Source organism: Panthera tigris, chromosome C1, assembly GCF_018350195.1.
Source record: "Panthera tigris isolate Pti1 chromosome C1, P.tigris_Pti1_mat1.1, whole genome shotgun sequence".
Taxonomy (NCBI): domain Eukaryota; kingdom Metazoa; phylum Chordata; class Mammalia; order Carnivora; family Felidae; genus Panthera; species Panthera tigris.
In genome coordinates, this window is record NC_056667.1 from 82,164,503 (window position 1) to 82,183,462 (window position 18,960).

General features: G+C 37.4%; 1 protein-coding gene across 1 annotated transcript in view; it reads right to left on the reverse strand.

Moving 5' to 3' along the window:
* DPYD (dihydropyrimidine dehydrogenase) overlaps positions 1-18,960 on the reverse strand; it is an 851,480-nt gene that overhangs the window by 258,428 nt on the left and 574,092 nt on the right. The window contains exon 16 of the mRNA XM_042997970.1: positions 12,916-12,999. Within this exon, the coding sequence (XP_042853904.1) occupies positions 12,916-12,999 (84 nt within the window). The remainder of the gene's footprint in view (positions 1-12,915; positions 13,000-18,960) is intronic.

Consider the following 18,960-nt stretch of genomic DNA (forward strand, 5'->3'; position numbering starts at 1 on the left):
ATTGTAAAACTACACAACGTTTTAATCATGTCTGGAGATTACAAAAAACCAAAAACAACCTGTTAGGTTTCTCTATCAAATTTGGATACGGAAAAAAAAAATTGGTAACACATAAAAATAAAGATCGTTCAAATCTTTTTTTGCCAATTATTTTGAGGCAACTGGCCTTTTCCAGAGCATTTATGCAGAGGAACTTTCATTACTTCCACAAATAGCACTATTTTCAAAGAGAGATGCATCGTTAAGATAAATAGCAATAATTTCTACGCTTAGTAAGTCAGGGTTTTCTTGTTTGAGAGGCAGCAGTGCCTGAGGCTAGGAGCATAGGCTGTGGAACCAGACATCAGGATTTGAATCCTGAGGCTGTGGTTTACTTGCCACCTGACCCTGCCACACTTCTTACACTTTCTAGGTTCTCACAGCTGTAAAATGGGAATAATAATAGTCACTACATCATACAGTTGCAGTGAGGATTTCATGAATTAGACTTATATCAGGTATCATAACTGCTCTCAAATAATGGAAAAAGTGACATTCAGGGAGCATTTGTAATCCAGAACTGGTTGCCATTAGGTGGTGGGCATGGAAACAGGTGAAAATAATGTCCTTAATTTCCTGGAGGCCAGGCTGAGGCAGATTATTTTCTGTCTCTCCCTTCATTCCTGGATAGTGGCCTTGTTTACATAGAATAGCAAGTTTGCAAAAGGAACAGAGAGTCAGCCATTCTGATGTCTTTCATCCTCCAAACTCCTACAGTAACAAGTAAAACTGCTCATTCTTATTTTTTTTTAAATTTATTCTTAGAGAGAGAGCATTTGAAAAGGAGAGGGGCAGAGAGAGAGGAAGAGAGAGAATCCCAAGCAGGCCCAGCACTGGCAACATGGAGTCCGATGCAAGGCTCAAACTCACAAACCATGAAATCATGACCTGAGCTAAAATCAAGAGTCAGACACTTAACTGACTGAGCTACCCAGGCTCCCCACAAAAACACTCACTCTTAACAACAACAACAACGACAACAAAATATTATTGGGTTCCAAAGACAGAATATTTGAAAAGGAGATGGACTCTTGTCCAGGGCACAGGGAATAGTGAATAATATGCATATGTTAATAGTATGTACCTGTGGAAAAAAACAGAATGGATTCAAGACACAAATTGGAGAAATCAGACACATGAAACATAACATGGTTGAGGTGGAAAGATAACAAACCAGAACAATACACTGAGACTGGTTTTAGAAAGAAGTAAAATGATTTCAGATATAAGTTCTTAACTTACAAAAAATCAAGAATGGCTATACTGAGTCCTATTCATAAAGCACTCTGCTCAAGATCTCATTGCCAATGGCACACACACACACACGCACACACACACACCATTTTGTATGAAGACTCAATTCAATTATTCATTCATTCAAACTTTCTGTCCAAAAATTATTTATGGAAACTACCATGTACCAGAATAACCTTAATCCCTGGGTATTTAATATGGAGCAAGTCACTGTAGCCTCAGTCCCTTTGTCTATAATGTGTTCCATCTTCCTCCTCAAAGTTGACTGAGGAGTAAGTGTGATCCCATGTGTAGAAATACCTAGCACAATACCTAGAATACAAGGCACACTCATTGAATAAACTCAATTTTTATTCTCCATATTCACTTTATTCTCTCCTTCTCTTTTATTAATTTCTTCTCTTGGGATATATCTATATCATAGTAACTATACTTGCATTGCAGTGATCTCAAAAATATAAATCTGTATTTACTATATATATTGGGAAAATCATATTTCACTTTATTTATCCTAAATCCATCATCTCTATGAGAGAGTAAATATCAAAATATGTTTAATATTCAAAATGTTTCATGGATAATCTTTTAATTGCTTAAAATAAAGATGGTTCCATTTATTTTTTTAAAAATTTTTTAATGTTTATTTTTGAGAGAGAGAGAGGGAGGGAGAGAGTGGGGGAGGTGCAGAAAGAGAGGGAGTTACAGAATCTGAAGCAGGCTCCAGGCTCTCAGCTGTCAGCACAGAGCCTGATGCAGGGCTCAAATTCATGAGCTGGGAGATCACGACCTGATCCAAAGCTGGACACCCAGGTGCCCCTAGGATGGTTCCATTTAAAAAAAATTTTTTGCAAAGAGCTTAGTTGTGGGGACTGGAGAGAGTATACTGAAAATACCAGAATCACAGATATCAGTAAATGGCCTAGGGTTTGAAAGGTGGAGGTCCCCTGGGAGCTGGGATTAGGAACCATAGATTTATCTGACGCTAGGTCATTAGATGGATTTAAAATGCTTATCTGTCATGGGTAAGAATGAGTCATCCACTACACCATGTAGCAAAGAAGACAAAGTAAGAGAGAGTAAAAATGCTGAAGACATCATCTGCTTTCCTGGATCCAGATACTCATGAAGTCAACTTCAACCTTATACGACATCTGTCTTAATTTATAATACCAGAATTCCTCCATCAGCACACAACAGAAAGCTGAGAACTACCCTGTCACTTGTTTTTTCCTCAAAACACATATCCAACCCATCCTCAAATGCTGCTGGACATACTCCTTATCTCTGGTATATCCATTTCTCCATCTCTATAATCGCTTCCCTAATCTAAGCCGTAAATCACCACTGTTTTTTACAATAACAACTGCAAGGCTATTTCAGACAGCCTTCTTAGGTCCAATCTCATGTTCTTCTAGTTCTCTTCTCTCCAAATGAAAATACAATCATATCATCCCACAATTGTTACCATCCCACCCACCAAGAAGATGCACAGGCCCATGCACACACATGTGTATGTATATGCACGCACACACACACACACAACAAACCTTTTTAATAACTTTCTGCTGCTGTTTGAATAAGATCAAAAGGCTCTACAACATGCAACTTATGGGCTCTTAAATAGTCTAACTTGTATTTTTTTTCCTTTCCAGTATCATCTTGTGCTACATGTGTCTGCTTTAAGCACCCCGTTCTTCTTTCTTGCCCTTCAACTTGCCTTGTTTCAACCACAAGGTTTATGTGCATGCTGTTTCCACTGCCTGGAATGCTCTAACCCACCCCAATCATTTCACTTAGTTAAAAATGCTCTAAAGATTTCAGTTATCAGATCTAACATCACTTCCTTATATAATCCTTCCCTGACCCTTCAAGTATCATAGACCACTACTTCATGGTTACTATGCCATTTATACTTTATTGTTTGTGGGGTTATTTGTCCAATATATGTCTACTCTACATAATGGAAATCTCCATGAGAAAAGAGAACCTGTCTGGTTTTCCTCATTATTATATTATCGGCATTTCACACAATTCTTGGTACATGATGGATATCCTAAATATTTGTTGAAAGAATAAAAGTAGAGATGGTTTTGGGAGTGCAATAAATACTATAGGGTCTCTACAATCTATTTCTCCTAAATGAAAAGGCTGTTCTCTAAAAGTTTGAGACTGAGGTGATAAAAGGTAGGAGAACGAAGAGTGAACATGGGATAGAAGAATAGAGAAAGGACAGTAGAAGTGAAGGGATCTGATTATTCCTTCATGTACCAAGCTCTCCCATATTAGGCAAAACATGATTATAGGAAAAACAGGAATGACATGCCTATTGTGTTGCCATATGAATTTTGGTGTAGTCAAGAAAAGAAAAATGCTGATAAAAGAAAGCTGGCAATAGAGATCTCCATCCATTTGATAGAGGGCTAAAAGTTTCACAAATAAGAAAAAAAACTGTATGCTATTTTCTGATGCATCATTAACATGCATTAAAGTAATAAATGATTTTGCAACTTGATCTATGAAAACTATTAAAGCTGAATAAACCCAGTAACAACAGATAGAGAAAGAAAGCACTCAAACTAGAAAACATAAATAGTAAATACCATGAGGAAAGAAAGATATTCAAAACATCTCAAAGTGTCTATAATTGATATTCATGCTTTAAATTGATACCTCCTTAGACAATACTTTTTTGTAGTGTATATATTTATTAATCATACCGCTACTTAATAAAGTGATTTTTTTGGTGAAAGAAAACAAAGTTAGTTACAAAACATGGCTGTCATTAAAATTTCTGCAATGTAATCAACATCAAGACAGACTTCCTATTTGTAGAAAATCTGTTGTTCTCAGTAAGCATCACCTCATGTGTATCTGGCGGGGGTGGGGATGGGGGGGTGGGTCGTAATAGTTCTCTGGGAATGAGGCTGCTAAGTGATAGTTAACAAAAGCCATAGAGTCTTTGATCTTGAATCAATACTCCTGGGCTATAAAAATGCCATGATTATAATAAATCTATTTACTTGACTTACTTTTTTTGGGGTGGGGTTAGCAATATTTCCTTCAGTAGTCAGGCAAATCCACATGCTTCCTTCATGACAGTGCTCACCTGCTCCCAGCTGGAAGCCATAAACTGATTGCACTCTAAAAGGCTGCTTCTACCCCAGATGGAAATGTATAAAAACTTTATCTCTGAGGTACAAGTTGCCTTAATTTTAAGGTCTTCTTGACAATGGTGGCTCTTATGCCTTCTTTTGATTTGTCTTACTCATTATCCTCTCTCTTGCCTTATTGTAAACTCTGCTGCCTCTGACTCTCTTAGCTCCTGAGTGCTTAACAGGTTTTGGTCCAATCTTGCTTTTTTAGCCTAATATGTAGTGTCTTTTACTCCTGAGTCTTTTGTGGCTTTTAATAAATGACTCAGTCTTGCTTGACAGTTCCTCCAAATATTCTAGGCTAGTTGGATCTGTGACCGGATCTTTCATCTCATTGCCAGTAATTTTGCTTTCTAATTTTGTTTCTACTCTGTACTGCTTATGCCTGTTATTCTGGCATGGCATTATGCTACCATGATACCACTGATTAAGATCATAGCCTCTCCCCAGCCCACTCCCATGTCTCTCGCTTTGGGTCAAAGACATTTTCAGTTTATCTTTATGCTGTAAGTCAGCAGGCATATAGAAAACTCTGCTATCCTTCTCAAACTTACTTGTAATGTGATCATTTGAGGGTGATTAGAAAAAAAAATTGTGAAATGCTATTGCTGCTTTATTTTGGGAATATAACAAATGATGAGTACAATAAAGACCATACTAATATATATTTAGATGCCTTGCCTACAACCATTCAACAGTGGTCTACCTATCTGTACTACATATAATTTTTTTAACTGCCGCATGATTGTTGTCATAGACATAAACAATGATACCCCCTGACCTACAACTGGTATTTCAGTTAGATTTAAATGGTACTGTTTTCTGCTAAAAAATTATAATTTTTAAGAGAAAGCAATCATTTTTATATCATTAACCAACATTAATATTAAAACTGAAAAACTCAAAGAGAATCAGCTTAAGGCAAAATATTGGCAGTTATAGAAATGCCTCTTACAGATCTCCTGTAGTTTTGTACTTATCCAAGCACCCATGTCTATGCAATTTGTTGAGAATTAAACTCAAATAAAAAGTTGGGCAACATAATATAGTATAAAGCAAATATTTCTTTTTGATCAGAGATACTTTTTCTCATAAACAAGTTGATTATTTATTTTAAAGCACTTCTAAAATTACAATGTCACAAGGAAAATAAAACAGAACAAGATAAGTCAAATGTATATGGGTAATATTAGACTTCAGTCACTTTTGCAGAAGCTTATATCATGCATCCATTTCTCATAGCTCTCCATGGAATGATATCAATTCACGATGTAATGATTTTCAAACCTGTGAATGTGATGTTTCAGGGACTCAATCCACTGAAGCCATCCTGGACTATCCCATATTTATCCATTCAACTCACAGACCTCTAGTTCCAACTCTCTAGCCCGAATTTACATTTGTCTATGCTAATTAGGGCAAGATTAAACATCACATTCAGGACAATGTGGCACTTTCTCACACATGTATTTTATAGGGGCTAGAGTTAGAAGGAGTGAGAGGAATCAAGAACCTGAAACAGAGGACATCTCATGGGCCCATACCAGACCAGTATTAAAAAGTAATTCTAACTCAGCAGTTATCCTCACCTTAGATCCCCAAGAAGAGGTCAGGGACGTCACTGTTGATTCACTTATATTTTACCACTGGTAAGACTCCCATATTCTTCCGATATCATTCCCTTTGGGATGTCTCATACTCCTGAGTTCCTGAATTTCATGCCTCTGGGAATATAGGTAGTACTACGACTTGTCAGTTGTGTTGGCTTTAAAACCAGTATCTTTATATTGTTCCTCCACAAACACCTGATAGGGACCTGATCCAGGCAGGATGTGGTCATTGCTCCCTGGACCCTGTACTACATATGATGAGATAAAGGGTCTGTTAACCCAGCTGCTGGAGGAAGGTTTTATTTCCCAATGGAAATGCTAGCACATCTGGGGCAATGTGGTCCTCACACTTAGTTTTGGATTCTATTCCTGGTGACAGACGTCTGCTCTCTGGCAAGGGTAAGAGTAATAATCTGTGGTTAATGTTTTATGAAAAATGTTGGCATATTGTAACAGAAACAAAGCCTTTCTCTCTTTTTTTTCACGGGCATACAGAGTTTGTGTAAATTAAATTGGACATAGAACATATCATGAGGGAAATATCAAAGTATTGTTTGGGTGATCTTAATTTAAGTCAATAATTATTTAACATCAGTAAACATTTTAAGATTTGCCACTTTTAAATCTGTTTGCTCTTACTTAGCTAAATCAGCATGAAAGCAGGACTGCATATCTATTTCCTGACGATAAAATTAATGTTAAGACTGTTTGAATTAAACATTTCGTGTTTAGAAATTCTAGGCAGAAGATGTGTGTAAATAAATGGAGGGAGCTGTGAGATAACAAGAAGTAGCAGGTAATGACAATGGCGTTGCCATCTTTATTAAGAACATTACTTTAACTGTGAAGCTACAGTGGTCTTCCCTCTAATTATACTATCATTTTGGACTTTTCTGTCCAAAGGAGTCATTATTGAAATAGGTGTGCACTATTTAGCAATCACACCTCCAAGGAAGACATTCAAACGACTGAAAAATGGGAATCCTATAAGGGCCAGGGAAATACCATCTTTGTAACCTCTTAGAATTATTGGGTAAAGAAATTCAAATTCATTAACGGGGATTCAATCTCTAGGTTAGCACAGATTCAAATGAGAGTATGCATCTAGTTTCCACCTTTAAACCTGTTCACATAAGCCATACAGAGAAAGACAGATACCATATGGTTTCACTCTTATGTGGATCCTGAGAAACGTAACAGAAACCCATGGGGGAGGGGAAGGAAAAAAAAAAAAAAAGAAAGAGGTTAGAGTGGGAGAGAGCCAAAGCATAAGAGACTGTTAAAAACTGAGAACAAACTGAGGGTTGATGGGGGGTGGGAGGGAGGGGAGGGTGGGTGATGGGTATTGAGGAGGGCACCTTTTGGGATGAGCACTGGGTGTTGTATGGAAACCAATTTGACAATAAATTTCATATATTAAAAAAAATAAAAAAAAATAAACCTGTTCACATATAATATATTCTTTTTTCTTTCTCTTGGAAACCTTAGTTGACTGAGAAGATATATTCAGTTAATAGATTAGATGTCACTTAAAATAGAATTAGACAGGTGATTTCTATTTAGATAATTTCAGTTGAAAAGATATGAATTCCAGGCAGAGAAAATAATAGTATGCAGAAAGGTACGGAGTCAGGAGTTCCCAGGGCACTATACGGGCTTATTCAGTTTAACTAGAGATTTGGATACACCCAAATGACCCATATGAAATACTGGACAGAACACCAGACGTGGGTCAGTGACAAGGGCACCAAAGGCCCTGGGCCCTGCTAGTTTGGTTACCTCAGGAAAAGGCAAATTATGTATCTTCCCAGGCCCCAATATTTTCCTATAAATAATGGGGTCATACTGGAAAATCTTTAGGGTTCCTCTCAGTTCTAGAAGTCTGTGCTTTACTATGTCACATCATTGACACAAAGAAGGCAAAGAAGTAAATGGCTCATGTGAAAAATAACCCAAGAAAAAGCTTTATAAATTAGCGTTTTCTGATGGCAGGAGAAAATCATTTCAAGAGGACCATACAACTAGTACTGAGAAGTCCTGTGAAGCATGATGCCTTTTGCTCTTCCTTTTTGCCTTGTGGAAGATAAAATAGGAAGGTAGGAAGGCAAGGCATCTTATCCCATGCCTTCTATCCACAACCCCCATCAACTGTTTCTTCTTTTGATAGCTGATGGAGGGCCTAAGAATTAAAGGTACCTCTGGCTAAAGAAGGCAGCTTAGAGACTGTTCAATGTCAGGAACACAGAAGATAAGCAAACATCTTGGGAAGGGTTGGTTTTGATATTTAAAGGTTGAACTGGAGAAGCACATACTGATCAAACCCATGTTTGGGAACGAACACCTATCCTTGGTGAAATGTTTGCTGCTATTTACATGAACCACATACAGTGTTAAAAGAGAGCAGTAAAGGAGAGCAATCCTCGTTGCTGCATGGCCATGCAGGCCATCTGTGGCCATATCTTACTTCAAGAGAAGTAACAGAATGTTTCTCTCAAATCCACCTATTTTTCAAATGTTGGTAACGATTACAGAAACAAAATAAACAACAACAGAAAGCTATTCACATTTCTTCAGCTCTTGTCTGAATTTACATTAGAAGGTTCTGTAGGATGGAATTAAAAATACTCAATATAATTATTCAAGGACAAAAGAGGGGTATTCACCCAATGCCATAAGAACACTTTGTATTTAGGAAAAGGTGAAGACCTCAAAGAGATGCCATTTTATCTACATTTTATAGAATTTATTAGAGTACCATTATATTTATAAAGTAATATGCTGGCACAGGAAATTAGTTTACCCAGACTGCACATAGACAGCTTTAAATCTGAATGTTAAGACATCAGGGAGGCTCCCTTACTCCTGGGAGATGCAACATTTAAATAGTAGATTCAGGTTTGCTTCTGTTTTCATATATTTAGAGAAATGGGAATTTAGAACTATAAAGACTTTAGAGGTAACTTAGTCCTGCATTGAGCTTTCAGTTAATATTAATAATATTTAATGCTGACACTGGAATACCAATTTACTAGGAATTGCTCTTGGCGACTTGCCTATTTCAGGCTTATATGCTAATCAAAGCTCAGGCCTTGGCAACCACTGACCAGATTTGTGACCTGGGAAGCCTGGAGGCTTCAGTTTTTTGTTGTTGTTTTGTTTTTGTGTTTATTTTACTCTTGTTGTTCTTGCTGTACAATGGAATACAAACTCAACCTATTCAGAGGGTTATGGTGAGGAGAAGAAGAAAGCTGAAAATATTTTTTCATGTTTGTAATATAACTCTGACTCTTTGGAGTACATACAACCAAAGCGGGAGCATGTTTTCACTTTTGCTTGAGCATTAATGTTATTGGGGGGTTCCATTTACTAAAATGGAAAATGTGATAGAAGATCACAGGCTGACATACAGGGTACAAAGACCAAGGGTTCTATTTTAGCCACAAGTACAAATTACAAAGTATTATTAAGCCAGAGCTTTTTAAAACAAAGGCTACTTAGATATTCATTCATCAAATACAGGAAAATATACCAAAATCTGAGCAGCACTGATCAATGTAAATATAATTAAGAATCGCATATGTAACACAGTGACTTTTAGGCAGGCCAGGGAAAATGTTAAATTGGTTTTAAAAAGAACACTATAATATGCGTTCATTTATTTCTTTATTGTTTTTTGTTTTATCAATGCTTTTATGGGTAGTTTAAAAATAACATATTCACCTGCTACCTACAATGTTAGTGTTCACAGAATAGTAAAGCTGGAAGGCAGTTGGAGATCATCTGGTTCAAACCCCATAGTTTAGAGATGGGAGCTGATGTTTCAGAGGAGTGAGTGGCTTGATCAAGGTAATGGAGGTTGTTGACAGAAAGAATAAAGAATGAGACTGCCTTTAAACACACAGCAAGCGTTAAGTGTTTAGGATTTCATATGAAGTTTCACTTTGCAGGGAATATACAATTCAAATTCCCAAGGTCAGTTTGAGATTTTTTTTTATTTCCACAAATTCCATTAATAAATATGATTTTTGTATGTTGTGGAGTAGAGGTTATAGCCTTCTCTGTTCAAAAATTTCACAATATTTAGTCACTTATAGGAACATTTATAAAGAGTTTAAAATATAGGTATATGTTTAAATATATACATACATAGTTAATATAAAATCACTTAGACACAAAGGCAGTGTTTTTCACTTATTGCATACTTGTGAGAAAATATATGAGACAATGGAAGAAAAATATGTTTAGAAAGGAAAATGTACTATACTGATACTCTGTCTCTTCTTAAGGGGCTAAAATTATGATTTCTGGAAACACCAGAAGTGGAAAAAGTGCAATAGAGTCTTTCCAATAGATAAATATTCTAGGCATGGAACTAATGTCAGCTTGTTTCATTCATGAAGCAAACACTTATCAGACTCTAGCAATGCACACAGCTCTGTGTTTTGCACACACAGAGCTTCCAAAAGATGGAACGGAATGCAGGATCACGCTACTATGGGGAAGAGAAATTAGAACAGCTTCTCAGTTCCCCAACACTGAGTACAAATTTCCCATCCCACCAACTTACAAGTGTTCAAGACCAGGAATCTCAAAGAGAAAGGAAGAGGCAATAGGAACAGGAGTTAGAGAAAGAAAAAGAAAAGGAAATAAAGGAAAACATGAATAAGCTCTAGACATGCTTGTGCCCACCCTAAAGAGTCACAGTAAAGTTTTTTTAATGCACTAATATTCTTCCTTCCCTCCATTTAAAATATCGAACTTTCGGGGCGCCTGGGTGGCGCAGTCGGTTAAGCGTCCGACTTCAGCCAGGTCACGATCTCGCGGTCCGTGAGTTCGAGCCCCGCGTCAGGCTCTGGCCTGATGGCTCGGAGCCTGGAGCCTGTTTCCGATTCTGTGTCTCCCTCTCTCTCTGCCCCTCCCCTGTTCATGCTCTGTCTCTCTCTGTCCCAAAAATAAATAAAAAACGTTGAAAAAAAAAAAAAATTAAAAAAAAAAAAAATATCGAACTTTCATGTGTCCCGAGGCAGAGCAACCATTTAAAATATATTGGATCAGAAATAATTAAATTAGTTGTATTTTTTAATGATATGATACAAAAAGAATATAATTCAAAAGAAAATTTCTAAATGTGGCTAATAGGAAGAACTGGCTTCGTTTTAGAGATTATAATTAACAAGTGAAATGGCAATGTTCCCAAGTTTCCTTCAGCCTAAGGTGTCATGGTTTTTGGAACATGTTTTCCAAGAGTTTTAGAAATCTTAATATTAACTCTGCAAAATTTTAACGCTTGGCATCCTCATTCAGTCAAAGGCTGTGCAAAAATTTATGTGTCTAAATAACTCACTGGAGAGGATACACCTAAGACACTTAACAGCTGGGTAAGTTCAGATGTGTTCACAGAGCAAAAGCCCACTCTAAAAATTAAGCACAAGGTTGGGCAACATTTTCAAAATAATTGCCGTTTCTGTAGCAAGAAATATATATTAAAACATACCGTCCTTTAAAACATTAGTCAACAGATTTAAATTTTCCATAGCTGTTCTTCTCCATGTAACTAAAAAAATTCAGAAACTGTGGAAGGGATGGATAAAGAACCTTGACTACCTCAGGCCCTGTTCCAGGTGTCCTTTTTAAAAGCCTCCCTCATTTCAACCAAGTTACACATCTTGACACGCTAACTGTCACCCAATCATTGCCTCACAGAAGTCATGACTTAATATAATGATATTTTTCCTGTACTAATTCTGTAGCCACACTGACTGATCTTCTGGGTAACCTGTTGTGAATGGAACACAGGATATACTTGAAAAACATTTGACTAGACCCTCCTCTCCTGCTGCTGCAAGAGAATGGTTTCTTCCTAAGTCACAAATCTATTCCGAATGTTAATTAAATATTTACAAGGTACTTTAAAATCCTTCCTGAATGCTAATATGAAAATAGCAACCTAGGTTCATTTGAATAGGCAGAAATTTTTGCCCTTCCAAATTAAGGGCCTCTGGCCTCTAAGTTAAATTCAAATAATCCAAGGATTTGGAAAAAAAAAAAAAAAAAGAATTGAGCACCTACTATGTACAAGGCCCTGTGCCAGATGTAAAGACAAAAGTAAACTTTCCAGGACTAGAAAATTTGTCATAAATGACAACATTGCATATTATTTAATTCACACCATTTCCCTCTGGGCTTAAAGGCCAAATTAGATGCAAAACACTCACCTTTTTAGCATTAAGCTTTTACCTTGCTCCTTAACATACAACACTGTATCTAGTTACATAAAAATGTGGTATTTTCTACATATTAACATATATTTCCACATTTTATTCATTAGGTTTTTGAAAGTATTTTAGCATGAAGTTTCCATTTATTGTATCCCAAAATAAAAATAGCATCAAAGTCCTTTTGCAACTCCCAAAACACAGTTAGGGAATAATGATCATATGCTAAAAAATGTAAAATGCAATTTGTGCTGTGCCCCATTTACTACAAAATCACTACGAACAATGCATTTTGTACAGTATATTGCTCCAGGGAAACTGGATCAGCATCAGGAATGAATAAAGAACACTGCATCTGAAATCAGCTAATTCTGCTTCAGTGCTTTTAAAAACTATTTGTTATGATATTGCTTCCTGTCAAGCACATAATGTGATATTTTCCTCAATAAAACTAAACAGTTGCTGTAATTTCAGTTTCCCTCATTTTCCACTTTTTAAGCACTAAATATTTAAACAATGCAGACCTGGAAGTCTCAAACCAGTCATCTGATCCACACATCTTCTTGCCTAAGGTACAGTTACTACCTAGACAGGGGGCTATTCTGTCACACAGAAATACGTGAAGGCAGCTGTTGAGGTCCTTACCTGCCCGCAGGCCAGGCCCATTCCTCTTTCTCCCATGCCATGTGGACATGATAAATTTAACTCCAGGGCATCTGCTCCAGAAGCCTTTACAACGGGGAAGGAAAATGAAAGAAAAGGCAAAGCTTTATTTGCGTCCCGATGTGCTTTCACCATTCATAACATAGGTCACATTTGTCAAATTTAAACTCTTCTGTTTTCTGCATTATAGCTATCTTGTGAGGTATATTCTGACTCTCAAATTAGAATTTCTGTAACAACAGCAATAATAGCAACAGCAAATATTTTTTAAGTGCTTATAAGAGGACACTCACTGTTCTATGTGCTTTATATTCGGTGTCTTTAATTCTCATAATCCTTGGATTAGCAGGACACCAAATTCACAGACAAGGAAACTGAAACACAGGGGAGTTAATGACAAGCCTCATATATTAAGTGACACAGCAGAGATTTTAACTCAGGTCTGTTTGACGTCACATTTATTCTTCCCTACACAGCTTTTACTTTTATAGAAACAAGTCTTACTAATTCTGGATACTTGGTCCAGGAAGTAGCAGTGCAAAGAAAAATACAGTAGGCTACCGGGGATGCATACAAGTAAAAATTTAAATGTTTTTAACTGAAAATCAATTGTATTGTATTGAAAATAAGTCCATGATAAGAAACATGAAGTGCAGATAGTTTTGTCTTTAATAATTAAATAGGATTCCAATTTAACTCATTAATTCATGAGTATACAAAATGGGTCCTGTGAAAATGAACACAATAGTTCCCTCATAGTGTTCTTAGACTACTTGAAGAATCGTAGAATTCTTGAGAAGTCTTCTGTAAAAAATTCTAAGAACAAGCAAAACACTTTTTTAAATAGTTTAATATGGTAATTTGAGGGATGGGGGATAAACTATTCAAGTTTACATATTATTTTACCTAACTTCTAGAATTTCTCCAACACCACAACTAGGTCAACTAGAAGCTTGAGTCAGTTTCCATAACATTATAGCATGTCTATTACATCATGCAAAGGCTTTAAAAATACAGTTCACTACTTTCTAAGTGTATCAACAGACCTAGCTGTTTCTTCAAGGGCTCACTTTTCTTCCTAATTGTTCAAGACTTTAGCCTATTTTTTTCTGCTTTGAAAATTGTAACTAGGACCTCAACAAACTGAAGAATTCTAGCTAGCCATTTCTTGGTCAACCTTCTTAACCACCTTTGTTCATGAGTGAATCTGCTCTTTCTTTTACACATTTGTGAAAGTTCATTTGATCATTCAGCTTGTTTTCTAATACTGTTTCATTATGGTTTCTGATTCCCTAATTCAGTTTTAAAATGCTTCATATTATCTGAAAATTACCATGAATCATACTGTTTTTTTTTTTCCTGCTGGTTTGGTGATGAGCATGAACAAAGCACAGCCTAAATTCTGAGTTCTAATACTAGGTTTGCTAAGGAATCGGGGATACTTTAGGAAGTCAGTTGATCTTTGTCCCCATCTACTCAAGTATTAACTGTAGATAATAGGACCTATCTCAAAATCATGCCATGTGGGAATTACCAGCTTAATTAAAAGATTGTGCATTGCAATTATATACAGTATTGCATTTTTCTTCGTCTTAGTTATTTCAAATAGTTCCTTTAGACTTCTTTATTTAGTTGAAATGCAGCAATTAATAGCAAATCAGTTCCACAACATTTTGGATTAGATAAACTTTAGGTGGTATTTGTATATATTTACATTATACATATTTCCTAAATTGTAAGTGAAAGCTAAGGTTACAATTAGATGATAATAACTAATATTCATTGAGTACTTACTTGCAATATGCCAGATACTTTACTAGGCTCTTTCTCATGAGATATATCATTAGCCCCATTTTACAAATGATAAAGCAGAGGTTACAAAGAGTTCAAGTGACTTGCTTAATATCTCTAATCTTGTAAAACCAAGTGTTTGAGTCCAGAGCCTATGTTTTTACTCACTATCATAACTTATTAGAAATCATTAATTCCAAGGCTGGAGCTGATACAGTGGGTTAAGAAGATGTAACATTTAACATCCTTAAGGCTTCTAAACTTGAAGTAAAATTAAAATCTTGTAAAACCACCTGTCCAATTTAAAGGCTTTTCAGTGACTAATTAATAAAGATTTCCCCAGTATTATACACAAATACAAACATTGACCCACCAAACACATCTGAAAAGGCCTTTGATTATCTCAAAACTGAGATAATCCTTCTCAAGGTGACACCAAGAGACAGGGAACATTCATTTGGCCTCTGCTTGAATATTCTTGTCACAGGATGTACACCCCCTTAAAAGGCAGTTAATTCCATTTCCAAGCAACTATATGCATTCAAAAAGCCTTAATTGCTGAATTAGCATGAAATGTTAAATTAACTGAAACTGGGCTTGCATTCTGACTCTTGTTAGTTACAAGCATTTCGGTTTACTCATTTAGCCCAGAGTTTATGCTACCTAACCTAAATGATTACACAATAAAGTAATCTAGTGAAGGCCATGACATAGAAAATTTGCTGTTTCTAATTTCATACATTATCTGCTTATCACCCATTTATTTACATGAAGTAGAATGTATATGTTAATAGCCTAAACTCTGGAGGCAGATTTCGTGGGTTCGAATCCCACTTTTACTATATACTATATCTATAGTCTTGGGCATATTATTTAACTATCTTTTGCTTCAGTTTCCTCATCTACAAAAAAATGGAAAGCAATGGAAGTAACTCATAGGTTGCTTTTGGAAGATATATATAAATTTAATAAAAGTGAATGAGTTAAAACAGTGCCTGGACTATAGTAAATATTATGCAAGGGTAAGCAATTGCTGTCTATCTATCTGTTTCTTTGTCTGTCTATCCATCCATATATTCATCTATCCATCCATCCATCATCCAGGCATCCAATTAGAATCTCCAACTTGCCCTTCTCCAGTCTTGACTTGTAAAAGGATTTAAAGTAACTATCTACACTTCGTGGGGAGGGGGAAGAAAAGAAAAAAAATATTGTAAGTAATTATCAGAATAGTGGGAGCAGTGTAGTTTCTAAAATTCTCTGAATCACTTTATAAAAACTCTCAGAGAAACCAGAGTAGCAAAAACATAAATCTTTGCACAGTATATACAACAAAATCAGATACAAACTTCTTCCTCTTCTCCCTTTCTTACCCCTCCCTTCCCTCCTGATTGATGTAGTTTTAAAGTCATTGGGTGGGACAGAGCAAGGTAGCTGACCTAGAGGATTTAGAAGGATCCAGGAGAGCCCAGTGTGGCTTATCAGAGCCCAAGAACAATGAGACGGATGTCCATGTGGAGGGTGGTTTGATGTAGTATATCAGAGCCCAAGTGGGAAGGAAAGGCTTCCATGGGTGGTGGGGCTGGCAAAAAGCATCAGAGCCCAAGCAGGGTGAGGATGGTGTTTCTTTGGGGGGATGAAAGGTACACTTCTTGAATTTTCTCTTAATTTCATCTCTTAAAAGAAAATACAATGCCCATTGTTGACTTCGTATGTATCAACACTGTCATCTAGTCTAATCTGTTCAAAACTGGAGGCATAAGTTCTCCAGGATCTTAAACTACTTTTAAGTGGATTTGGTACAGGTAAACACTGAACTGGCTTGGGCCTTACTGGACACTAAGTCAGTGACTGTCTCTTGTCTGCAAGCTGGCGTCCACCTTTCCTGACTGCATTCAGTGTGCTAAAGATCACTCTTCACAGACATATCCACCTGCTCCTACACATTTCTATGGTTCACCTTTGCTTTCTGCCCCAGCCTATTTGAGATCTCCTAATTCTAACATCTATTTAGTTTAACGACACACTGCTAGCCCAAATTCAGGTTAAAAAAAATGGTAAGAACCCAGCTTTTCCGTAGTTTGTTTGGACTCCCTGCTAGGAATAGTGTGGCCACCTGGTCTTGACACCTGAGCATTTTCCCTGGACCTTTCTCAGTAGGTGACATCCTACCAATCGTGGTCAGAACTTTGGCAATCCCTCATCAGGTCCCTGGCTTAAAACTTTCTACTTTGTATCTTAATCACCTCAAGTTCATTGGTGCCAAATAAAGTGCCACTCTTCCCATTTATTCTGTAATTGTTTGCTCTTTGTTTGTCACATGTCAGTATACCAGCTCTGTATCCCTATTTTGCTTCAACAAATATTTGAGGGATAACCACGGGTGGGCAAAGCCCTGTGCTTGGGATTGGAGATTAAGTGGTGAACCAGCCAGGAATCTCCACCCCCAGGAGCTTGCTGTGTAATAAGCAGGACAGAGGTTAATGAGCGAATGACACCACTGTGATTACCACTGTATTAAATGCCACAAAGGAAAAGCACAGGCAGAAGTACACCTAGATTTTGGGGAGCCTGAAGCGTAAACACATCAGGGAAACTTCATTAAGAAAAAAAAATAAGTAAAAATTACAAATCCAAAATTAGGTACAGGGGTTTAGAAGTAAACTTGGGCAAGTAAGCCCTGAAGCATATGTTTCATTAGTTTTATGGTAAACTGGCTTCTGAAGACAGGATCTTAGGAGTTAGGCAGAGGGTTTAACCTACCAGTCAGGGGACTCAGAGTTGAGAACAAGAGAGCATTGTATGAGTAAGAGAGAATGTTCCAGGCCAAGGGAATAGCAAAAGTCGTCAGTTCAGAGTGTGTCGGAGGAGTAAGAGGAGACCAGCAGGTGCTGGGATGTGGATACCAAACTGAGGATGATGCTGGGGAAGCAGGCAGGGTCCAGAACATGGTGGGGGGGCTTACAGGTTAAGGTAAGGATTTTGCATCTTAAGAAGGAGAATGGGAAGGTTTCGGATTGCCTGAGGGCAAGCTGTCTCATAAACTTGGATTAGGGTGGTAGCAATGCATATTGAGCCATATTCAATTTATCTGCTGGTTCAAATCTGATGGCCTTACTTGCCACTCAAGCTTTTGCCACTAGCTTGAGAAGAGACCTCAGTCCCTGATGCTGTTCTCACAACTGCTACCCCTGCCAGTTCTCACAGCTCCCTCAGCATGGGAGCTGGGCTTTGCCACAGCTGCCACTGTATCTATCAAAGTGACAGCCCCAGAAGTACCCATGTGCACACCTGACCAAGAGGCTCTAGCTTTTTCCTAGGCTCTGGGTTTAGATGTCACAACATCTCACAAGACACATCAAACAAGAAACAAGAAATGTCTCACAACATGCTGTGGGATTTGGCTTCCTTATTGGCAGCTGCCCTAAAGTGGGCAGGATACACAACCCAGGAGTGCAGAGGAAGGCAGAACCCCGGGTGTGAAATTTGACCAGTGAGAGACAGTAGACAGAAAGGAACCAGTAGGTACATCTCTCACCCTTCTCCTCTGAACTGTTGTGAGGCAGGATGATTTCACAAAGCACTCTCCATCCCACAGGACAGAGCAATTAGCTCCATTTCCTTGTGAAGTGGGAGCCAGCCTGGAATGTACCACACAGGATCTGCTTTCCCTTCTTCCTATCTAATTTCCCTTTTGCTCCCACCCTTCCTGCTCTGGGCTTGTATCCTTCATTAAGCATCTTCACATTACCTTTGACCCAGGCTCTGTTTTCTAAGCTAATACGCATTAAGAAAGAAATGGATTCAAGATCTATTAAAATCAGTTCAAGATCTGTTTAAGACCTGATATTGTCAGCGTTCCATATGGTTCAGTTTGGTGTATTTCTGATCTTTCTGACTGGGGTATCTTTCTAGTATGATGGGTGCTATATCTTATTCACCTCTGTTTTGGCTGGCAAGAGACTTTGCACATAGTAGGTGTTCCATAGATCTTCCTTTGCATGGAATTGGAGTAGGTTATCCATGTCCCAGAAAAGTAGGAAAGGCTGTGATCAGATACAGAAAACTTGAGCAGACCCTAACAATGCTACTGATTTGACACCAAACTGTGAAAACTTTTCTAAAGGCTGCTTCTTTTCTATGGTGTTCACAAAACAACAAATTCAAACCAGGTTGAAGAATGCATAAAAGATGACAATAAAAGCATGTGCATTCTTGGGTTAAACTGAAAAGGAA